This window comes from Plectropomus leopardus, chromosome 2 (genome assembly GCF_026936395.1).
Source record: "Plectropomus leopardus strain MGB_pleo_1.0 chromosome 2, ASM2693639v1, whole genome shotgun sequence".
NCBI lineage: Eukaryota > Metazoa > Chordata > Actinopteri > Perciformes > Serranidae > Plectropomus > Plectropomus leopardus.
Window position 1 is genome coordinate 28,614,640 of NC_142177.1, and position 24,989 is coordinate 28,639,628.

The following is a 24,989-nucleotide window of genomic DNA, read 5'->3' on the forward strand; positions in this document are numbered from 1 at the left end:
AAACAAAACATGCTTTGTCTGAAAATGGGACAAAGGACCAGACACCCTGTCAGACTTGAGCAGAAGTTTGCCTTGAGTGTGTCTCCATAACCCCAAACCCCATAAGTGGTGGGAGTTGCGAGGGCTAGTCGAAAAGTTCCCCTTGGCTGCTGGAGCAGAGATAATTGGACCCAGGTTTAGCTGGAGTTTTGGTATTCACATCTCGAGCCAAGTTTTGATCTTCACAATTTCTCTCACCAGACAGCGCCTGTGTGATCAGGGTCGTCTGACTTTGTGACATGTTTTCTGCATGTGAGGAATCCTGAGTCAGTTCAGGTCAGGTGATGTTTTCTCCTTAAGTCATACACGTGCAAGTTATGATTGTTTAAGGTAAACGCATGGTGTTATGTGAAAACCAGTATTGGTCCACTGACAGAATGAACAACGGTGTTAATGTGTGCATTGAATCAATCTGTCTCGGTGTCAAGACATTGTGCTCTTTTTTTTTAGAGGTCAAAGGTCTGTCCTACAAGAATAGAGATAAGAAGGACACTAAATTGGTGTCTTCCCATGCATTAAAAAAATCTGATCTCATGAGATGTGAAAGAAAAAGAGATGTGTTTACTGTTTATGAAGTTCTCTCAATGAATGACTGTTAAAATTAATTTAGACTCACAAGACTCTCACCACGCTTCTCACATCATGTGGTCTTGATGTATCAAATGCATTCTAGCCACTGACTGAAAAAATTCAGATTTATGTCTTACTCTGGGTCACCCTTTAATGTCAAATAACATTAGCAACAGTCTGCTTATTTTTTTCATACATACATGCATATGTACATGTATAACTGCAGCAATTGTTTTCATTAGGGGTTAAGTGCATAACACTTTTAAAATTCATTTTGAATAATGTGAAAAAATTGTTGGATCAACTTAATTTTTTACTAATCAAATTTTAAAAAATGTGTTCATAAATATGCATATTAAGTACATAACACTAAAATTCCATTTAAACAATGTAAAAATGTTTTTCAATTTTTCTGATAAATTTTAGTCCGTAATATATATATATATATATATATATATATATATATATATATATATATATATATATATAGATAGATAGATAAATAGATAGATATGAAAGAATGTCTTGTAAGCCCAGTGTCTTGTTTTCAAATTGTCAAAAGTTTTGATACTACTGCTAACATGATAGCTATGATTTTTAACTAATACTGAAATAATCAAACATTAAAGGGACAGACCACCCCCAAATCAAAAATATATATGTTTCCTCTTACCTATAGTGCTAATTATCAACAGAGATTTTTTTTAATTCAAAGTGTTGGAGATACTGGCCATAGAAAAAAAACTGAAAAACTCACTTCTCAATACTACACTTGCCAACATCTTTGATGCAGGCTTTCAGTACTTGGTTTCAGTGCTGTTGTTCAAGTGCTAAATACACATTTTTTTCTGCATGCAAAATAGCATTGATGTTTTATACCCAGCCCTATTATCAAAGTGGCCATACAATAATTTTCTCTGATTAACTTCATTCCAGCTGGAAAATTTGTTTCAGCACAATGTACAGCTATCAGCAACAGGGGACATGAGACAATAGCTGCTGTTATAGACAGACTGTCATAAACAGCCAGATTTTAAGTGAGTCTCTTTAACACAGGAGTCAAACAGGAAATTTATAACAAAAATAGCCCCACAAAGCTAAAACTTCAGCTACTTGAAGTGCAATCTGGCAAGTTGTCTGGAAAAATTCCTATGTTGTTATTTCACTGCCCAGAGCAACACATTTATATTCACACAGATGCTGGTTTATAAGCAACATTCCTCAACTTTTTCTCAATTTGCAAAAAATATCATCTGCCTCAAACTACACTGACAAGGCACCATGTATTTTTCACCAGAGCGGGATGATTGTAAAACTGTGAGAAACAAGCAAATCTTTGAGATAGAAACTTGAGAAAAGCGAGAGGGTCACTCCATCATACAGGAGGAAGCACCTCCTTGACCTCGTTGTGGCTTTTGGGGGTCTATGCTGCAGCTTTAGAGGGCTGCTGATTGTTCTCAGCTGCTTTATAACACCGTGATGAAAAATGCAGTCTGTCTGTCTGTGAGTGTTCACGACTGTTGTTATGGACCCAAATATTTTCTGCACATCCCTCACAGAAAGAAGTACTTCATCTGTCAACTTTGTGCACGCGTGTGTGTGTGTGTGTGTGTGTGTGTGTCTGTGTCTGTGTTTTGTGTGTAACGTGTCTATCGGCAGGTCGCTGGAAAGAAATACACCCTGTGGGATGACTTCCTTGTTGAGGGCAGACGTGGTGGTCAGCAGGAAATGACCTTGGGAGATCTGTTCCAGTATATCAAGGTACGACCTCCGGATTCCTCTCAGCAAGGAAACACACACTTTCCTCACACCCGGTGCTACTGAGTGCATATTTTATGCATGCTTTTTTAATCCCCAAACCTGCTCACCTTCGTCCGGTGCACACAATGGTCATTGTTTGAAACGATTGGCTTCTTTACACCTTCCATTCACAACTTCAGGACTGTGTTCTACCATCCTGGAGGAAGGTCCTGCTGTTGCTGATACATTAACTCTTTTCCAGTGGTTGAACAATGTTTTGAACCTTTTCCCCAAAGCGAATATGTATACTACTCATGTATCTCACTCATTATGGCTAATGTGTTTTTACTGCAAGAAAACAGACCAGATATATTGTTTTAAAACTTTAATTTTTAAGATGTGATGTGTTAGTGAGTTTTAGAGCATGTTTCCACTTGACAGGGCTCACTGTTAGCATCACGTTGCAGTTACCTAATAATTATTAATGGGTTTAACGACAGAGTCGAACTGTTCCAGCATCAGTATAAGTTTGTTTGGACCTTTTAAATGCTGCTTCTGTGTTAGCATGAACATAGCAGACATTGAACTGACCGTTGGCCAGTAGGAGAGCAGCTGCAGCGATGATCCTTCAGCACCATGTCTACTGGTTGGGAGATGTTAGGCAGGGACATCAGCAAAGTCTGCTGTCGATCAATGTAGCCCAAGATGCATTAGGACATATACCACTGGAAGAACGCGACCATATGAGGTCCAGCTATCTCTGAATTTGGTCTAAGCTATCCTATTACGAGACACATCGAGGACACATTTGGTTCATAACACCTACAGCTGTCCACTTGTGTACATTTAGAAGACAAACATGGGAGTGGTACCAATAGTCTAATGTAACTCTGCAGGAAAGCAAATAAATGTATTTCCCAAAATATTAAGGTTTTCCTTTTAGGCCTCTACTTTCTACTTGAAACCTAGATTTTTATGATCCATAAGAAATGTGCTTAGATGGGTTAAAGGTTCTAAGCTGTCTTTGCAGGTCTGTGTGCCAGTTAAAGATAAACTATGAAGGATTGTCTGTCACTGTTGAAAACAGCTCATGGGCAAAAGTGAAGGTAAACGTTAACCTCAGTTTCATTCTCTTTTTATAAAGCCTCATCCTCACCTGAACGCTGTGGGGGCACCAATTTATAATTGTCCCAAACACAGACATTAATAAGAAATTACAGGCAGAGTCTCTGCAGACGACACACTTCTTGTGGGTCATAAGTGATAATTAAAAGGGATTACTTCTGTAAGAGTCTTTACATCGTTTTTAAGGGAAATTCTGCGTAGTGCATCTTTCAATTATTCCAGCAAAAGAACCAGTTCTTTTATATATAAACCTTTATTTAAACAGGTAAGTCCCATTAAATCGAGATCTTACTTCCATGTCTTTATACACAGTCTATGATAATAAGTAGGTCACTTGGAACAGAAATGCACGTGACTCCTTGCCTGTTTCTTTACACATGCACGTTCTTGCCCTGAACAGACATGTGGTTTATTGATTCTGCTAGAGTTTGCTCCGAGGAGGCAAAAGGAAAATAAATTGGCCAGTGATCATATTTGCTCCAAGTTTCGTTTAACCTGTGACTGTCCAGGTTCTCCCTGGTTTGTTTGTGGAGACGCCGAAAGCTAAATGAGCTGCTAAAGTTGTTTTAGACTGTGGTTAATCATCAGAGCTTTCGATCTGTGGACTGCTGTCTATGAAGACAATGACGTCTGCATAATGCATGCAGCTGATACTTTAATCTCATCTGTTTTTATGCATTGCCATGTTTGTTTTATTGTGCTGTAAATTCAATTAAATCATGTCTTTGTGCAGGACAACTATAACTTGAGTATCTGCGGCCTCTACTATGGAATAGCTACCTTATACATGGGGCAAGAACAGAGGCTCGAGAAAAGGTATGTCCAGCTAAGACAAAGACAATCTTGAAAATGCTACACATGTCACGCAGCCCTGCACACACAAACAATCACAATAAGCAGCCTCAGTTTGTTTGTTTAAAGCTAATGGCAGGATGAGGTGTTTCCTCCAAGCCTGTGTGCAGAGAGCCTGTTGACACACTCGCACATGCATCACCGAACACTGACAAGTGACAGCGATCCTCCTCAGATTCCTTTCTGTTTGTTTAGGACAAGAGTTTAAAGAGTTAAATTAGTGAGCTTTTTTTCCTCTAAATCCAAGAAGCCACGTTGTATGGGCCTGTTCAGCACTGCAGCATATTATGAGCCCCAGGGTGATTGAAAAGAATCAGGTGTCTCTTGCTGTGAACTCTCCTCATCAACGACTGAGTCACAGTAGAATATGCATCCTCAGGGATGTTTTGATCCCAGGAGGAGGGGGAGAAACACTCATAACTCTGGTTTAACATCGACATTTTACAGGCAGTGATTTGCTGGGTGAATTAAAATATTTGATCATGATCATGCTTTGCTTAAATCTTGCTGTGAGGTTTTCATGCTCATCTTGAAACACACTGTGCACATCAATGTCTGTGACGCTCAAGTCTCTGGGGAGGTGAAGTTGGTGGGTGTTGTGGTTAGATAAAGCTGCAGGGGGAGAGTTCTGACTGTGTAGACAGCAGGCCACATATGACAAATGCCCTCTCCAGTAGTCACTTCCCGTGCAGTCGCCGTGCTCCAAGCTTCCTGTGTTGGGCCATTGAGGGGAAACTTAGACCTTAAAAACTTTTGCATGTCTTGAACACTTTCTTATTAAGACATTTATATGCGCTATATGTCTTGTTTGTTTTATTATGTTCACACACCACGAAGTTACTACTACCTTAGTTGCAGCTAATCGGGATCTGAAGAATAAAGAATGACGATAATATTCAAAATCATTTAATTGTGTAGTTGCTGTCAATTTATATTTTTGTTATTCTCAAATATCCATGAAAAGACCGAAGCCAACAGCATGTTTTCCAATTTGTTTGACTTCTCTGCCCTGTTGGTGGCCACGAGCCCATTCTTTCCAACTGAGTACGTAAATACTTTCCTTTCATTTTTGAAAACAGATCAAATATTTTTCTGAAAGAGCTAGCCACCTTGCAAAAAAAAGAGTAATATAGTGTTTTTGTTAGAGACTACTTTCAGCCTTGGATGAAAACATCTTCTGTGTGCTTCTGTGTGCTGCTGAGTATTTCCAGTTATGGTGGTCTATTTTATAGAGGAATGTGCAATATTAAGATTTGAATACATAAGTACTTGCTAACTGGATCATTTGTGTAGTTTTTTTAAGCAAATTTCCTGACAAGAGATCATAATATTTATAGCTCTTGTTAATGATGAGAAGACACTTTTTAAAAGCTATTAATTTTAGTGTATGTTAAATGAGTCTTAATTATAATGTTATTTAATTTGTTGGTGTTTGCAGTGTGTCTGAGGTGGTGAGGATGGTCACCAAGAAAGATATCCCTCAAAACAAGAAGATGCTGGAGCTGATCGCCTCATTTACTGAAGATGAGGACTGTGAGATTGTCCCTTCTATTAGGTACCTGCTTTAGTGATGAGCAGATACCCAAGTACGGAAATTTCCAGAGAAAGTGTCATCTCGTGAAACCGCTTCAGTGTGACAGAGTAAACTTAACACTCCTTTGATAGCATATCAGTGAAAAAAAACATCCTTATTGTGTTGCTTTAGCTGGTGTTGACCAAGATTATTATCTGAATGATATTTTTCCAGCTTCTGTCCTTCTGTTTTTTCCCATTTCATTACACAAATATTTTGAAAGATTCCACTGAGGTACTGGGATCATTTCTCTATTATTGTAATATTTTTAAATTGCTGTCTTGTCCCTTAGCGTTGCCCTCAATAATACAACAAAATGCAAAAAGAAAACAAAACTTGCCAAACTGAACCTTTTGTTATCACCAGAAGTGTAAGCCCAAAGCTCTGTTTGCCAACTGTTGGTTTTCATTTACATGTTAAATGTGTCTTTGGAGAGGTCAGGCTAAAGGTTTGAGAAAGTGCTTGCCAGGGCATATGGATTAGATGATCTGGCGCTGCTGGGGCTGCACTGGCCTGGTTTCAGCGTTTAATTCAGGTCAGACTGAGCACTTCAGTATCTTGAAGGGGTGCAGTCAGAGGAGGCAGTTGGCACAGTGGGTGCTGTGCGCTAAAGATTCGGGGTGCTCTTGCCATCTGGACACAGCTGTCTTGTGTAAATCCCGCTCTGAGCATGTGTGCACCACCCCATCTATGAAGCCTTCATCTGTCCTCAGATGGCGTTTATTCACACTCGGCCCTTTTCCAGATCCTCAGGTCATGTTTTACATCACACCCTCACGTTACAATAGTGCCACTTTTAAAATATTCTGCTATTCAATTATCATGAAGAATCCTATTGGAAATTATCACTGCAACTACTTAAAGGGGTTCTTTACTCACTGGGTAATTGGGCTTGCTACTGAAGGATGCTGGTTATGATTTAATTATGTGTGGACCAAAATAATTCAATAAATATGTGTCTATGAGGAACCATGTTTTATCTGTGTACTTCACTAATTGCCTTCAGTTCCCTTACCATCATTTAGATCACGATCATACTTTGCTATGATGACCACACCTCACATTTTAACCAGAAAAGGTCCAGTTGCATTTATTTGGTTTGCAAAGCTTTAGGACATTTGCCGAGTGGGTTTTTATTTAACTTAGATTTTGTGTAAAAAATGTTTTCTTTAAAGAGAGCATGCTATGCTTTACTTCCCATCACTGTCACTGTCAACAGACTGATAGAACTTAAAAATTGATACGAAATCGATGTCAACGGCAGACACTATCACTCCAAAACCATCACTTGTCTAATGAAGGATTAAGAAGAATCTTAAAATGTGTCAAACACAATGACAGGTGGATACAATAATATATTTTTTTACAGTCAGCACTGCTAAAACTGAACTGAAGGCATAAACATAACACATTTTCATTAAATCCAGCACACTTTTATTCCAGATGTATCAACATTTTGGACAACTGCAAAAATAGCAACATCTTATTCAAATTGGAGCTGATGGGTCAGTCCGGAGTTACAGCATCATTTAAATGTATCCAATAATGTCATTGCATATGATGGGCTGTCGGCTGCCCGTCTTCATGAGAGCGGTGAACTGGTAGAAGTCAGTGTCCAGCTGATGTAGCCCCGTGTGCGACTGGTGAAAGAAAGGTTTGAGACCCTGGAGTCCCACGGGACAGGACATCCGTTTGGGAGCCTCTGCAGCCCTGTTGAGCCTCGAGGAGTCAGCTGGCCTTGGTCTCACCTCCACACTTTTAGACATCCCTGCCAGTCTGCGGCGCATGTTGATCAAAATGTCTTTGGCGAGGCGCCGGCCCGCATTGGGCTTTAGCTCTGCTGGCTCAGGACACTCTGGTAGGTCCATCCAGTTCTTTATTAGGTCAGCAAAGCTGTTGTCCCCCAGAACGAGAGGCTGTCTGTTCCTGCTGCGACTCAGCAGTGATGTCGTCCAGTCCTCTGGGTCGCTGGCCTCAAATGAGGTCCATCGCTCCAGGCAAGCATCCGAGGTTGATTTGGGCCGGACTCGGCCAGAGGGTCCTCTGTTTGTGCGGAGGCAGGCAGAAGAGGAGACTCGCACATTCCTGGTTCTCCTCAGCACCACACCTTCATCCTGCCATGAAGCCTCGGAGTAACCTGAGTCAAAGTCCAGACTCTTTTCGCTGCTCGGGGAGCCTTGTGCCAACCGCTCGTGCTCCTGATGTTCTTCTTCTTCTTCCAGGGGGCTGGCGAGGCAGCAGGCAGAGTCATATGTGCTGGCTTCACTGGCGTCGGATACACGTAGACGAGCGAGTCGCTCTTGCTGTGCCCTCTGTTTGCAGAGCCGTGTCATGACGAAGGACCGAGCGCATGGTTCACTCAGTGGCCTCGGCCTGCTTATGTGCTTCAGGTCCTGCAAGGATCTCATCATGCACTGCATCTGGTCCCGGAGGCAGTCGGCAGAATCTCCGATACACAACTGCACGACAAGAAAGACACAGAGAGTGCGGTTAGTGGTGCAGGCAGAGTTTAAATTAAGTCTATTTTAAAACAAAACTTCTGACCAAAAAGTGTCAGTTGACTTTTGCGGGAGTCTATGGAGCAGTTAGGCTGGCTTTCAAAATATCCCATCATGCCCTGGCAGTCTAGCTGAGACACAGTTCCCTCTGTTATTTCCAGAACTTGGCCAATAAGATTTTTACCAGCTGAGATCACTCTGCTCTATGACCATATAACAAGTGAAGCATTCCTGACAAACCTCAGAGCAGCTTTATGGAGACCATCCCATGAAGTCTGATCCCAGAAAATGAAAAGCAGTGGCTCTGAGAACAGGATGCACATTTTAAGCTGCGAAAACTCTCCCCGCCTCCTAAAGTGAGAGGGGAAGTTTAGACAAAGTAGAGCTGAATCGAGGAGGAGTGCAGCGGCGCATATCCTCTGTGGATTCCCCTAACTCACAGGATGTTGACTGCACTGCATTATAAAGCAGGAAGTGACAGCAACATTTTGGAATTACATGATAAGCATGTATTCATTATGAATCATCTTCCAGTCTTTCGATAAACTGAAATCAGTGCAGCCCAAAGGATCCAATGTGATTTTCAATCATCAAAACATAGTTTTACCAGTCTGTCCTCTACTACAATTTGACCTGAGTGCCATCCTACGTTTTCCAGCTTGTTATAATATTTAGTTTGTTGAACCTCCCTGTCCTGCCAGTGTGTGGCTCACACTAGTGAGGACACCACAATGCCATGATGTTATCACAGCTGTGGGTGCTGAACCATTTGGCCCCTGGGGGGACTTATCTGACATACAGAGCCATCCTCAGTGGGACTCTGTGGTCACTCTGCACCTCTTAAAATGCCCTGTTCTCCTTGGCTGCTTTCACACAACAAGGAGGAGTGATTCGCCCAGTTGTATGTGTTTGGCAGGGACAGTTTGGTTTGAATTAACTGTGACCCTGGGGAATTGCAACACTCCAGCTTTCCAAAAAGAACAGTCTTCAGAGAAACAAAAAGAAAGTAGAGGAAGCACAAAAGATGTATACTGCCTTGTGCAAAACACACTTTACAAAGTGTTCCTGCGAAAAGTCCCAGGCAAACACCTTTGTAATCACAAATCAATGCATCTGCAAAACTATCTAAATTTAAAAAAAAAAAAAAACACTTGGAAAACTCACCATTGCTTGTCAGTGAATGTCTGCAGTGAAGTTCAGAGTCCTGTGAATTGTTTCTGCAACAAAACCAATGCATCAGATAAGTAATGTGTGCCTTTTTTCATAATTATTACATGTCTCAAGACAAAGAAATGTATTAAAAACGCTCACCTTTGCACTTGGTTCAGAGTCAATTCCAGCACAATCCGCAGTTCCACAGATTTACAGTTGTTCGGGGATGATGTGTCGCTCTGTATCTGACCCAAATTAAGGTCTGTCGGGGAACTTTGACGATGCTGAGCTTTTCACTGCAGCCAATCATCGCAGGGCACCGCAAAACCAGCCAATAGCAAGTCGCCTGAAACAAGATACCTCCCTGTGTAATTACAGCGGTTCCTACTGAAACTGTATTGTGTTGAACTACACTACGGAGATTCAACATCTGGTGTTGGATAATAGGACAATTATTATTCAACATAAATAGATCTGTTAATCACGGAACAATTTAAAATGTTTTCAGTCGAATTATTTATTCAGACAGCTGCTAGTTAATATTGCAGTCATTGCATTCAATAAATTATTGCTTGATTTAAAGATTATTAATGCTTCACAGGGGCTGTGTACATGAATGCAGAGGGTAAACGCCACTTTTGAAAAGCTCACCTGGAGAATTGCTGCGCTTGAAAATCTTCATCATATATGTGCTGATTTACTGAAATCTATATGTCGCCACCTTGTGGATCTTTGTAAACAAGAATCCCCATATTACCATTATCCACTGTCTCTACATATAAACCTTTTCACATCTTTTATTATTAAAATCAGGGCAATGCATATGGTCCATTACTCTTTCTTTTCTGAAATGATGTTTAGAATGCAAACAAAGTGTTGGGCTCACGTGAAGATCTTATTTCATTTGCAGATGAGCAAACCATTGATGGCTGACTCTCATCACCTCACCACACCTCACCTCTTAAGATGTGGACATCACTTTGTATTGTAATTCAGTCACAGTGGTGGGTGCTCAGCTCCTTCACTAGAGTAAAAGTACCAACACAAGGTTAAAAAAATACTCAATTACGAGCAAAAATCATTCTGAAGTAAAAGCACATAAGTATTAGCAGCAAAATTCACTCAAATGATCAAATGTCAAAGTACGTATTTAGTAGAAAAACCGGCCCCTATTGTTGTATATAACATTATTGTTCATACATTAATGTGTAGGCATCGTTTTAATGTTAACTGGTTGAGGAAGACCTTAACATCCCCCCTTAAAATCGGCCTCGTGTTAAATAGTTTAGTTCAGGTTACCAACAAGTTAAAGATAAATTCATTTTTTTTTAGACTTTTCTTTAATGTTGTTTTTAGTGAGAAATATGGGATAATTTCAGGTCGGTAAGTAGGTGAAACCACCTGACTAGGATGACAAACGTGTGAAAGTTTAAATGACTGTATTGGATTTTATAAGATAAAATTTGGACATCAAAGGTTATTAGTAATTATAAAGTAAAAAAAAAAATACAACAGTTGTCTCTTAAACGTATAAGCATAAAACTGCATGAAATTGAAATACTAAAGTATTTCTCAAGTATCTCAGAATTACACTTACATATGTACACAGTACAGTACCGTCTTCTTCTTCTTCTTCTTCTTCTTCTTCTTCTTCTTCTTCTTCTTCTTCTTCTTCTTCTTCTTCTTCTCCTCTTACCTGTGGATTCCGGAAGTCACGTGGGTCACGGGACTCCTGTTTAAAACACGGATAGTTCCAGCGCCGAGTCATTTTGAGTGTTTTCGAGACATCCTTGCCGGTAAATTACTCATTTTTTGGACGTTTTACCGGACCGGTTGACCTGTCATGATTGTTTTGTGAAAGTCCGCTTTAGTTAGTTTCATTCGTAAGATAATCGGTAGCGAAGGGAGGTTTTAATTGCAGTTAGCTGTTAGCTAACGCTAGCAACACTTAGTTCATCAGATGTGAGCTCGTCTACATTTGACTCGAACTTAAAGGGTTTCCACAATAAAACGATTACATTTTCCAGGCCCGTAAGAGTCGTGAAATTAGTAATAACCATTGAAACGTGGAATTTTGGGAAATGTATTTTCTGTGGCCGTCAAAGTAAAGTAGCTCTAATGTACGGTGATGTGTGACAACGTTTCATATACCATCCTTTACATTTCTCAGGTTCCCTTCACTCTGTCCCTCCCTTCATATATGCGGGGCAAGATAAAACAATGGTATGGGTTTTGAAAAGTTATGGAAAAGTTTTGAAATTCTGTCCATGAAAATGTTTGGGAACCCTTAAGGTAAAATATTTAAATGTGTTTTGGCATACAAAGTTTGTCTTCTTTAAACAGCCTACATGTAATGATAAAGTTAGCAAAGCTTGCGACTGAGTAAGTCCGTGTGAGTAAACGTTTCAGTTAATAGTATCTTGCTCATACTAGAAATCATGGCAAGCTTTTTCTAGCACGGTTGTACCTTGGTTTATTCACTTACTACACATATATTTTGTGAGGCAGTGCATCAGATAAGCGGCGTAAATGTGGATGATCACAGTAACTTATATTGTATTTAATAATTAGATGATGATGGTGATTATTATTATTATCAAAGTAAAAAATTAAGCAGCCAATTATACATATTTTTAATGGAAAACAAAGTAGACCACCGCTCACTGAATGACTTTAATGTGATTTATTAAGAGCGAGCAACACATTTTCCTGTGGCTTCTTCAGGTTTTTCAGGTTGGAGAGGAGTGATGGAGTTACTGGTGCAGCAATGGAGTGATTGATAAAGCAGTGGAGGGGAGCAGTGGAGTGACTGGTGGTGTGATGGAGAGGAGCAATGGAGTGGCTGATGGAGCAGTGGAGAGGAGGGATGGAGTAACTGGTGCAGCGATGGAGAGGAGCAATGGAGTGACTGGTGTAGTAATGGAGTGGCTGATGGAGCATTGGAGTAAATGACGCAGTGATGGAGAGGAGCGATGGAGTGACTGATGTAGCAATGGAGTGGCTGATGGAGCATTGGAGTAAATGACGCAGTGATGGAGAGGAGCGATGGAGTGGCTGATGGAGCATTGGAGAGGAGCAATAGAGTGACGGGTGCAGTGATAGAGTGGCTGATGCAGCGATGGAGCTTTCGGGGTGATGATGATGCTCTAAGATTAAGATAGCATAGAATGTTGTCTGCAAAGACATAGACAGTCACTTTCAAAAATTATGCAATTTATATTATGTAGTAACTATACTGTTAGTATCTGTACAATCCACATTAAAAATGAGATACAACAACTTACCATTTGTGTAGGAGCCATAGAGGACTACTGAAGCATTGGAGTGGATGGGGGAGCCATTGAGAGACTGGTGGAGCCTGCCATCCCTATTAGCGGTGGAGTGATGACGAAGCTGGTAAGTGGGGCAATTGGAACAGTGGAGTGATGGGGCTGTTGTGGTGGTGCTGATGCTGTAATATTAAAAATACAATAGAATGTTGTCAAAAATGACTTAGAAAATCCTCCTTAATTGCCAATGTTACCACAAGCAAGGCAGCACATTTTCACAAAAGTCCTAATTCTTTAGATTTAATATGCTAGAACAGCATGTACACAATTGATATAGTCAAGTCAAATCAAGTCAATTTTATTTATAGAACCCATTATCACAAAACCTGGTTTTCCTCAGAGGGCTTTATAGTGTACGGCATCCCTCTGCCCTTAAACCCTTACATCACCTAAGGAAAAACTCCTGAAAAAGAACCCCTGTAACGGGGGAAAAAATAGGAAGAAACCTCAGGAAGAGCGGCAGAGGATGATGAGAGATCCCTCTTCCGGGACGGACAGATGTGCAATAGATGTCGTAAATAACAAATGAAATACAATTGTGGCAAAGGGGAAAGAGAAGTGGGTCGGGGGGGTTCACCTGTTCGATCCCACTTTTTGTGAGATCAAACAGGTGCTTTGTGCTCCAATAGCTCCTCCATTCTGAGTCCAGGACTGGCAAATGTGTCTGCCGTTGTCATCTTCCTGATAGCTTGATGATTTGACTTTTGACTATTCCTGAGGTTGCTGGTTCAAGTCTTATCTGGGACAGGTGACTTTTGAAGGCTGCTGTCCTAGTACAGAGCTAAAGGGATCATCGAAAATATACAACATGTCTGGTGGTATGGCGCAGCGGGTCAATTAGATGGTTAGTGTGCCTGAGGTTGCTGGTTCAAGTCTTATCTGGGACAGGTGACATTTGACTTTTATGCCATAAATAAAATAAAATATCAGCTGATATATCTGTCTGCTCCGCTGATATAAGTCACATTTGATGAGTCAACAATTGACAAAAAAATATACTGAATACTGAATTTTCCCTGCCAAGAACTTAGTTGATTATCAGCCTGACTCATGCTGTATATCAGCAGAGTTTTTGACAGACATCATTGCCAATACTGAGCTAAAGGGAACGTCAAAACCTTGCAAAATGTCTGGAGGTTTAGCTCAGTGGGTAAATCCAGCGGTTAGTGTGCTAGAGGTTGCTGGTTCAAGTCTTATCTGGAACATGTGAATTTTGATGACTGAGCTAAACCCAAAGCAAGCATAGAGCTAAAGGAAACTTTGAATACATGAAGTTGGGTTGAGAGACAGGAAGGACAGTCAAGAGACAGAAAGATGGGGGAAAGACAAGAAGTAAGGTAAAGAGACAGGAAAGCCAGTCAAGTTACATGTAGTTGGGTTGTGAGACAGGAAAGGCAGTCAAGAGACAGGAAGTTGGGTTGAGAGGCAGGAAGGTTAGTCAAGTTACAACAAGTTAAGATGACAGACAGGAAGTTTAGTGAAGGTAGAAGATGGAGGTAGAGGATAAGAATATAAGAGGTTAAAATAGGTATAAGAAGGAGTCAGAAAGTAGAAAGTAAGGAACTGAAATGGGAGAGTCAGGAAAATGGCAGAGTAGTAAGGTAGGAAAATCAGGAACATAGCACGATGCAGCCTAGCACGAGTCTGGAAAGGACAGAGGAATGTCGAATGCTTCAAAGCCCTCTGAGGCAAACTGTGTTTTGTGATAATGGGCTTTATAAATAAAACTGAATTGGATTGAATTGAATAACAGAAGGGGATGATACATCTCTTAGGTCTTGAACGACAGGGAGCAGTCCTAAAACAAAGAAAGTCTGTTATATCATTGATAATGTACCTTGCTGCAAACACTTAAAACAGTTGAAAAACGTAACATTATCTCCTTGTCTCCTCAAGTTTCATATACTGAATACTGAATTCTCCCTGCCAAGTTGATTATCGGCCTGACTATCAGTGGAGTTTTCGACAGACGTCACTGCCGATACTGAATTTTGTGTTTCAAAACCATATAATCCCTTTATCAGAAGAGCAGAAAGATATATCAGCCGATATTTTATTTTATTTATGCCATAAAATATAATTTGGCTGTAGATTCATTAAATCAGGTGAAGTGGTCCCGAAACAGGTAAAACCCATATCGGCAGATGCGTCTGTCGAAATCAAGGAATATTGGCCTCACTCATATATCAGTCGAGTTTTCGACAGATGTCACAGTCAATGAATTTTCTTGTACTGAATACTGAATTTTCCCTGCCAAGAACTTTATATATCTGACTCCGTTTCAACAACGCATGACCCTTATATCAGCAGAGTGGACAGATATATCAGCCGGTACAGGTTGATAAGATTTGATCTCACGACCTTCGGGTCATGAAGCAAGCGCTTTAACTCTCAGAGCTAATCCTCCTGGCACTTCAACAGTTTTCGAAGGTTCCTTTGGCTCTGCACCGAGTTCAGTAGCATTCAAAATATATCTCTGCCAAGTAAGATTCAATCTCACAACCTCCAAGTCACAAAGCAAGCGCTTTAACTCTCAGAGCCAATCCAGACTGATAATCAATGGAGTTCTTGGCAGGGAGAATTCAGTATCAGCAGAGACGTCTGTCAAAAACCACAACTGATATTTGCGTCAGGCCAATGAATGAGACGATATTTTCTTGAGCAGATAATGTAGAGTAGAGACATCTGGCATTTTTCTATCGAAGTTTCTTGCTTCTGACTTTAGTGGACAGATATATCAGCCGGTACAGGTTGGTAAGATTTGAACTCACGACCTTCGGGTCATGAAGGAAGCGCTTTAACTCTCAGAGCTAATCTTCCTGGCATTTCAACACTTTTTGAAGGTTGCTTTGGCTCTACACTGAGGACCATAGCATTCAAAATACACCAGTGCCAGGTGAGATTTGATCTCACGACCTCCAAGTCATTTTTTTCTGACTTTAATTTATTGAATTTTCCCTCTGAACTTAGTCGATTATTGGCCTGACTCATTTATCAGTTGAGTTTTCGACTGATACTGAATTTTTGGTATGATGTCATACTGTAGACAATAGGTTTCAAATGGGGGAAAAGAGATATCTCTTCTGTGATTTGTGGTGAAAATCTCAGTGTGCACCTGAGTGACCTGGGCTGACTAAACTGACAGAGCCGCGACTGCCATAAAGGCTCTGTACAGAATTCTAACCCTAACTTTACTCTGTCCTGTTGCCCTCTTTACAGACTGCTAAAACTGACTCACCAGTCTGAGTCTGTTGAATCAGAGGCCAGTGACATGACACGTGTCTTGATACATTCATGTGAACAAAACCAAGGTCTGATGTTTATTGATGTTTTTCAGAGGAGTTATTGTTGTTAACTTTAATTCCTTTACAGCTGGACTTTCGCTGTAGCTTTAGCAGTAAAAGCTATAGTTTGCAGCTTGTGTTGGGCCAATTTTTTGTAGATAAATGTGACACTCATCTTAACAGATCTAATTCTGTTTTTACAGGAAAGGTTGCAGCTGATGCAGCTGTTAATGCTTCTGGTCATTGTTTAAGATTTACTATATGTGTCTGTTAATTCTCTTTTTGTTAATTCCCTCATAGGTCATTGTTAAACACCCCCACAGAGTTTGACTCATACTGATGCTCCTGTTTTCCCAGTCACTTCTTTCTCCATAGGATTGTGCTCTCTGGTCAAATCTGAAGTAACAGGGGTACCATCTGGGCATGGTAAACTCTGAGATTTTTCTGTGGTTTTTCAGTCTTGTGGGAAATGTCCTTATGTGATGAATTTTATTGAACTAACCCAAACCCTAACATAATGGGTTTGGGTTAGTTCATCAAGAGAGAGCTGCAGAGAGAGCTGCAGAGACTGCTCTTCCTGAGGTCCCTGAGATACAACAGACTACCCCAGAGGCTGCTGATCAGCTTGTACCGCTGCACAATAGAGAGCATTCTGACTTACTGTTGTACTGTGTGGTACTCCAGCTGCACTGACAAAAAAGGCCTGCAGCGATTACTGAAGACAGCTGAGAGAATTGTTGGCTCTCCCCTCCAAACCTGAGCAACATCCTCTGGAGCCGCCTCCTCAGACTGGTCACAAACATCCTGCAGGACCCCTCACACCCTGGAACCCCCCTCTTCACCACTCCCCCCTCAGGCAGACTGAGAAGTCCTAGCCCTAGCACATGCAGGTTATGGACCAGTTTTTTCCCCAGAGCTGTGGACAGGGTGCAGAACTCACAACACAACACTCACACATGCCAAACTGTTAAAGCCCCCCCCCCCCGGAACAAATAAAATCCATCTATTTATTTATACATATAATTAGTGTTTTCACCACATATTTTTTAGTTTTTACGGGTATGAATGTGTATGTGGTTATGAGTTTGGGTGAGTTGTGCTTAGACCTGTGTGTGCACTTATGTATGTGAATGTATATATATTTTTTTTGTATATTATTTATGTCATGCTGCAAAATGGACAGCTACAGAAAAATAAGTTGTATAACCTGAAATGACAATAAAAGTCTATGTATCTATCTATTTCAAAATTGATATTTTCTACAGACTACAATATGTAGTTTTCAGCTTTTTTTTCCAGGATGCTATATTTGCTTTTTTTAAACATGGTACAATACAACATGTCTCAACAAGCTATAATATGTTGTTTTCAGAAGTTTTTTCAACAAGTGAAAATCACACGTTTTTCGGCATATTATGCTATCTTTTTCAGCTGGTTTTTCCGATATGCTAAATTATGACATTTTGAGCCTTTTTAGCCCTTTTTGCAACTTTTTATGCCGTGTTGTGTCTCGGAAGGCTATTTTATTGGGTTTAATATCGTTTTCAGCTGTTTTTGGGACATGTCATATTTGACATTTTTGCCATACTATAGCCTTGCATTTTCGGTCATTTTTTGGACATGACAAATTATGGTGTATTTGGCCCTTTTTTGCAACTTTCTATGCTTTGGTGTGTCTTGTAAGGCTAATTTATGTGGTTTAAAGTGTCTGTCAGCTGGTTTGGGGACAAGTCAAATTTTGACATTTTTGCCATACTATTATGCCTTGCGTTTTCGGTCATTTTTATGACATGCAAAATAATACTGATTTTAACCCTTTTTGCAACTTTCTATGCTATGGTCTGCATTGGCAGACTATTTTAGGCAGTTTCCACCTGTTTTTGGGACATGTCATATTTTGACATTTTTGCCATACTATAGCCTTGCATTTTCGCCCATTTTTTGGACATGCAAACTTCTGGTGTTTTTGGCCCTTTTTGCAACTTTCTATGCTATGGCATGTCTTGAAATGCTATTTTATTTCGTTTAACGTGGTTTTCATCTGATTTTGGGACAAGTCATATTTTGACATTTTTGCCATACTATAGCCTTGGATTATTTGTCATTTTTTTGAGATACCAAATTATGGTGTTTTTGGCCCCTTTTGTAACTTTCTATGCTATGGTGTGTCTTGAGTGGCTATTTTATGTTATTTAAAGTGGTTTTCAGCAGTTTTGGGATATGTGATATTTTGACATTTTTGCCATACTATAGCCTTGCATTTTCGCTCATTTTTTGGAGATGCCAAATTATGGTGTTTTTGGCCCCTATTGCAACTTTCTATGCTATGGTGTGTCTTGAGCAGCTATTTTATGTTATTTAATGTGGTTTTCAGCTGTTTTTAAGACATGTCATATTTTGACGTTTTTGCCATACTATAGCCTTGGATTATTTGTCATTTTTTTGAGATACCAAATTATGGTGTTTTTGGCCCCTTTTGTAACTTTCTATGCTATGGTGTGTCTTGAGTGGCTATTTTATGTTATTTAAAGTGGTTTTCAGCAGTTTTGGGATATGTGATATTTTGACATTTTTGCCATACTATAGCCTTGCATTTTCGCTCATTTTTTGGAGATGCCAAATTATGGTGTTTTTGGCCCCTATTGCAACTTTCTATGCTATGGTGTGTCTTGAGCAGCTATTTTATGTTATTTAATGTGGTTTTCAGCTGTTTTTAAGACATGTCATATTTTGACGTTTTTGCCATACTATAGCCTTGGATTATTTGTCATTTTTTTGAGATACCAAATTATGGTGTTTTTGGCCCCTTTTGTAACTTTCTATGCTATGGTGTGTCTTGAGTGGCTATTTTATGTTATTTAAAGTGGTTTTCAGCAGTTTTGGGATATGTGATATTTTGACATTTTTGCCATACTATAGCCTTGCATTTTCGCTCATTTTTTGGAGATGCCAAATTATGGTGTTTTTGGCCCCTATTGCAACTTTCTATGCTATGGTGTGTCTTGAGCAGCTATTTTATGTTATTTAATGTGGTTTTCAGCTGTTTTTAAGACATGTCATATTTTGACGTTTTTGCCATACTATAGTCTTGCATTTTTTGTCATTTTTTGGACATACCAAATTATGGTGTTTTTGGCCCTTTTTGCAACTTTCTATGCTATGACATTTCTTGGGAGGGCATTTTATGTTATTTAATGTGGTTTTCAGCTGTTTTTGGGACATGTCATATTTTGACATTTTGCCATACTATAGCCTTGCATTTTCGCCCATTTTTTGGACATGCAAACTTCTGGTGTTTTTGGCCCTTTTTGCAACTTTCTATGCTATGGCATTTCTTGGGAGGGCATTTTATGTTACTAAATGTGGTTTTCAGCTGTTTTGGGGATATGTCACATGTTGACATTTTTGTCATACTATAGCCTTGTATTTTTTGTCATTTTTTGGACATACCAAATTATGGTGTTTTTGTCCTTTTTGCAACTTTCTATGCTATGACTTTCTCTTGGACGGTTATTTTATGCTGTTTAATGTGGTTTTCAGCTGTTTTTGGGATATGTGATATTTTGACAGTTTTGCCATACGATAGCCTTGCATTTTTTGTCATTTTTTGGACATAGCAAATTATGGTGTTTTTGGCCCCTATTGCAACTTTCTATGATATGGTGTGGTTAGAGCAGCTATTTTATGTTATTTAATGTGTTTTTCAGCTTATTTTGGGACATGTCATATTTTGACATTTTTGCCATACTATAGCCTTGCATTTTCGCTCATTTTTTGGACATGCAAATTATGGTGTATTTGGCTCTTTTTGCAACTTTCTATGCTGTGGTGTGTTTTGGGAGGCTATTTTATGTTGTTTAATGTGGTTTTCAGCTGATTTTGGGACATGTCATATTTTGACTTTTTTGCCATACTATAGCCTTGCATTTTCACTCATTTTTTGGACAAACCACTTTATGGTGTTTTTGGCCCTTTTTGCAACTTTCTATGCGATGGCATTCCTTGGGAGGCTATTTTATATTGTTTAAGGTGGTTTTCAGCTGATTTTGGGACATGTGATATTTTGACATTTTTGCCATACTATAGCCTTGCATTTTTGGTCATTTTTTGGACATGCAAATTTATGGTGTATTTGGCCCTTTTTGCAACTTTCTATGCTATGGCATGTCTCGAAACATTATTTTATTTCATTTAAAGTGGTTTTTAGCTGATTTTGGGACATGTCATATTTTGACATTTTGCCATACTATAGCCTTGCATTTTCGCCCATTTTTTGGACATGCAAACTTCTGGTGTTTTTGGCCCTTTTTGCAACTTTCTATGCTATGGCATGTCTTGAAATGCTATTTTATTTCGTTTAAAGTGGTTTTCAGCTGATTTTGGGACATGTCATATTTTGACATTTTTGCCATACTATAGCCTTGTATTATTTGTCATTTTTTTGAGATACCAAATTATGGTGTTTTTGGCCCCTTTTGTAACTTTCTATGCTATGGTGTGTCTTGAGCGGCTATTTTATGTTATTTAAAGTGGTTTTCAGCAGTTTTGGGATATGTGATATTTTGACAGTTTTGCCATACTATAGCCTTGCATTTTCGCTCATTTTTTGGAGATGCCAAATTATGGTGTTTTTGGCCCCTATTGCAACTTTCTATGCTATGGTGTGTCTTGAGCAGCTATTTTATGTTATTTAATGTGGTTTTCAGCTGTTTTTAAGACATGTCATATTTTGACGTTTTTGCCATACTATAGTCTTGCATTTTTTGTCATTTTTTCCAGACACAAAATTATGGTGTTTTTGGCCCTTTTTGCAACTTTCTATGCTATGACATTTCTTGGGAGGGCATTTTATGTTATCTAATGTGGTTTTCAGTTGTTTTTGGGATATGTCACATTTTGACATTTTTGTCATACTATAGCCTTGTATTTTTTGTCATTTTTTGGACATACCAAATTATGGTATTTTAGGCCCTTTTTGCAACTTTCTGTACTATGACGTGTCTTGGAAGGGTGTTTTATGCTGTTTAATGTGGTTTTCCGCTGTTTTTGGGACATGTCATATTTTGAAATTTTTACCATACTATAGCCTTGCATTTTCACTCATTTTTTGGACAAACCACTTTATGGTGTTTTTGGCCCTTTTTGCAACTTTCTATGCTATGGCATGTCTCGAAACATTATTTTATTTCATTTAAAGTGGTTTTTAGCTGATTTTGGGACATGTCATATTTTGACATTTTGCCATACTATAGCCTTGCATTTTCGCCCATTTTTTGGACATGCAAACTTCTGGTGTTTTTGGCCCTTTTTGCAACTTTCTATGCTATGGCATGTCTTGAAATGCTATTTTATTTCGTTTAAAGTGGTTTTCAGCTGATTTTGGGACATGTCATATTTTGACATTTTTGCCATACTATAGCCTTGTATTATTTGTCAATTTTTTGAGATACCAAATTATGGTGTTTTTGGCCCCTTTTGTAACTTTCTATGCTATGACATTTCTTGGGAGGGCATTTTATGTTATCTAATGTGGTTTTCAGTTGTTTTTGGGATATGTCACATTTTGACATTTTTGTCATACTATAGCCTTGTATTTTTTGTCATTTTTTGGACATACCAAATTATGGTATTTTAGGCCCTTTTTGCAACTTTCTGTACTATGACGTGTCTTGGAAGGGTGTTTTATGCTGTTTAATGTGGTTTTCCGCTGTTTTTGGGACATGTCATATTTTGACAGTTTTGCCATACTATAGCCTTGCATTTCCTGACATTTTTTGGAGATTCCAAATTATTGTGTTTTTGGCCATTTTTGCAACCTTCTATGCTATGGTGTGTCTTGAGCGGCTATTTTATGTTATTTAATGTGGTTTTCAGCTGTTTTTGGGATATGTCATATTTTGACGTTTTTGCCATACTATAGCCTTGCATTTTTGGTCATTTTTTGGACATACCAAATGATGGTGTTTTTTGCCCTTGTTGCAACTTTCTGTGTTATGGTGTGTCTTGAGCGGCTATTTTATGTTATTTAATGTGGTTTTCAGCTGTTTTTGGGATATGTCACTTTTTGACATTTTTGCCATACTATAGCCTTGCATTTTCGGTCATTTATTGGAACTTAGCATAGCATAGCATAGAAAGGTGAAAAAATGACTAAAATGTCATGAGACATTGTGACAATGTGACAAGTTCCAAAAACAGCTGAAATACCCTTTATACCACTTAGAACATTCTTACAAGACACACTATAGCATAGAACACTGCAAAAACTGCAAAAAAACCCCAAAAAACCCCACCATAATTTGGTATGCCCAAAGAATGACCGAAAATGGCAAAAATGTCAAAATATCACATGTCCCAAAATCAGCTGAAAAACACATTAAACAACATAAAATAGCCTCCCAAAACACACCATGGCATAGAAAGTTGTAAAAAGGGCTAAAAACACCATAATTTGGCATGTCCAAAAAATGACCAAAGATGCAAGGCTATAGTATGGCAAAAACGTCAAAATATGACTTGTCCCAAAATCTGCTGAAAACCTCTTTAAACGAAATAAAATAACGTTTCGAGACATGCCATCGCATAGAAAGTTGCAAAAAGGGCTAAATACACCATAAGTTTGCATTTCCAAAAAATGAGTGAAAATGCAAGGCTATAGTATGGCAAAAATGTCAAAATATGACATGTGCCAAAATCAGCTGAAAACCACATTAAACAACATAAAATAGCCTCCCAAAACACACCATAGCATAGAAAGTTGCAAAAAGGGCCAAAAACACCAGAGGTTTGCATGTCCAAAAAATGGGCGAAAATGCAAGGCTATAGTATGGCAAAATGTCAAAATATGACATGTGCCAAAATCAGCTAAAAACCACTTTAAATGAAATAAAATAATGTTTCGAGACATGCCATAGCATAGAAAGTTGCAAAAAGGGCCAAATACACCATAAATTTGGCATGTCCAAAAAATGAGCGAAAATGCAAGGCTATAGTATGGCAAAAATTTCAAAATATGACATGTGCCAAAATCAGCTGAAAACCACATTAAACAACATAAAATAGCCTCCCAAAACACACCATAGCATAGAAAGTTGCAAAAAGGGCCAAAAACACCATAATTTGGCATGTCCAAAAAATGACCAAAAATGCAAGGCTATAGTATGGCAAAAATGTCAAAATATGACATATCCCAAAATCAGCTGAAAACCACCTTAAACAACATAAAATAGCCTCCCAAGGAATGCCATCGCATAGAAAGTTGCAAAAAGGGCCAAAAACACCATCAAGTGGTTTGTCCAAAAAATGAGCGAAAATGCAAGGCTATAGTATGGCAAAACTGTCAAAATATCACATATCCCAAAACTGCTGAAAACCACTTTAAATAACATAAAATAGCCGCTCAAGACACACCATAGCATAGAAAGTTACAAAAGGGGCCAAAAACACCATAATTTGGTATCTCAAAAAAATGACAAATAATACAAGGCTATAGTATGGCAAAAATGTCAAAATATGACATGTCCCAAAATCAGCTGAAAACCACTTTAAACGAAATAAAATAGCATTTCAAGACATGCCATAGCATAGAAAGTTGCAAAAAGGGCCAAAAACACCAGAAGTTTGCATGTCCAAAAAATGGGCGAAAATGCAAGGCTATAGTATGGCAAAATGTCAAAATATGACATGTCCCAAAATCAGCTAAAAACCACTTTAAATGAAATAAAATAATGTTTCGAGACATGCCATAGCATAGAAAGTTGCAAAAAGGGCCAAATACACCATAAATTTGCATGTCCAAAAATGACCAAAAATGCAAGGCTATAGTATGGCAAAATGTCAAAATATGACATATCCCAAAATCAGCTGAAAACCACCTTAAACAACATAAAATAGCCTCCCAAGGAATGCCATCGCATAGAAAGTTGCAAAAAGGGCCAAAAACACCATAAAGTGGTTTGTCCAAAAAATGAGTGAAAATGCAAGGCTATAGTATGGCAAAAACGTCAAAATATGACATGTCCCAAATTCAGCTGAAAACCACTTTGAACCAAATGAAATAACGTTTCGAGACATGCCATAGCATAGAAAGTTGCAAAAAGGGCAAAATACACCATAAATTTGCATGTCCAAAAAATGAGCGAAAATGCAAGGCTATAGTATGGCAAAAATGTCAAAATGTCAAAATATGACATGTCCCAAAATCAGGTGAAAAACACATTAAACAACATAAAATAGCCCTCCAAGGAATGCCATCGCATAGAAAGTTGCAAAAAGGTCCAAAAACACCATAATTTGGCGTGTGGAAAAAAATGACAAAAATTGCAAGGCTATAGTATGGCAAAAATGTCAAAATATGACATGTCCCAAAATCAGCTGAAAACCACATTAAACAACATGAAATAGCCTCCCAAGGAATGCCATCGCATAGAAAGTTGTAAAAAGGGTCAAAAACACCATAATTTTGTGTGTGGAAAAAATGAGCGAAAATGCAAGGCTATAGTATGGCAAAAATGTCAAAATATGACATGTCCCAAAATCAGCTGAAAACCACTTTAAACCAAATGAAATAACGTTTCCAGACATGCCATCGCATAGAAAGTTGCAAAAAGGGCCAAATACACCATAAATTTGCATGTCCAAAAATTGAGCGAAAATGCAAGGCTATAGTATGGCAAAAATGTCAAAATATGACATGTCCCAAATCAGGTGAAAACCACATTAAACAACATAAAATAGCCCTCCAAGGAATGCCATCACATAGAAAGTTGCAAAAAGGGCCAAAAACACCATCAAGTGGTTTGTCCAAAAAATGAGCGAAAATGCAAGG

The 24,989-nt window shown here is 38.9% G+C and overlaps 2 protein-coding genes and 1 long non-coding RNA gene across 4 annotated transcripts in view; 2 read left to right on the forward strand and 1 right to left on the reverse strand.

The window, feature by feature from the left end:
• The window catches only part of uba7 (ubiquitin-like modifier activating enzyme 7), a 44,963-nt gene extending 38,095 nt beyond the window's left edge, over positions 1-6,868 (forward strand). The window contains exons 22-24 of the mRNA XM_042507249.2: positions 2,269-2,370; positions 4,208-4,290; positions 5,765-6,868. Of these exons, the coding sequence (XP_042363183.2) occupies positions 2,269-2,370; positions 4,208-4,290; positions 5,765-5,894 (315 nt within the window). The 3' untranslated portion in view covers positions 5,895-6,868. The remainder of the gene's footprint in view (positions 1-2,268; positions 2,371-4,207; positions 4,291-5,764) is intronic.
• Positions 6,869-7,310: 442 nt separating this feature from the next.
• Positions 7,311-10,184, reverse strand: inka1b (inka box actin regulator 1b). Of its 2 annotated transcripts, XM_042499964.2 has the most exons (3): positions 9,709-10,184; positions 9,562-9,614; positions 7,311-8,358 (listed from the first exon to the last, which is right to left on the reverse strand). In XM_042499964.2, the coding sequence occupies exons 2-3, from the start codon at positions 9,562-9,564 to the stop codon at positions 7,429-7,431; spliced, it is 933 nt and encodes a 310-aa protein (XP_042355898.2). In that variant the 5' UTR covers positions 9,565-9,614; positions 9,709-10,184; the 3' UTR covers positions 7,311-7,428. The 2 variants fall into 2 exon arrangements, with proteins under 2 accessions (XP_042355898.2, XP_042355906.2); XM_042499972.2 differs by lacking the exons at positions 9,562-9,614; positions 9,709-10,184 and adding an exon at positions 8,638-9,206.
• A 1,067-nt stretch (positions 10,185-11,251) lies between these two features.
• LOC121951610 (uncharacterized) lies at positions 11,252-17,403 on the forward strand. Its single transcript, XR_015779383.1, has 3 exons — positions 11,252-11,345; positions 12,274-12,681; positions 12,845-17,403. It is a non-coding gene; the product is annotated as an uncharacterized LOC121951610 (long non-coding RNA).
• The last annotated feature ends 7,586 nt before the right edge of the window (positions 17,404-24,989 follow it).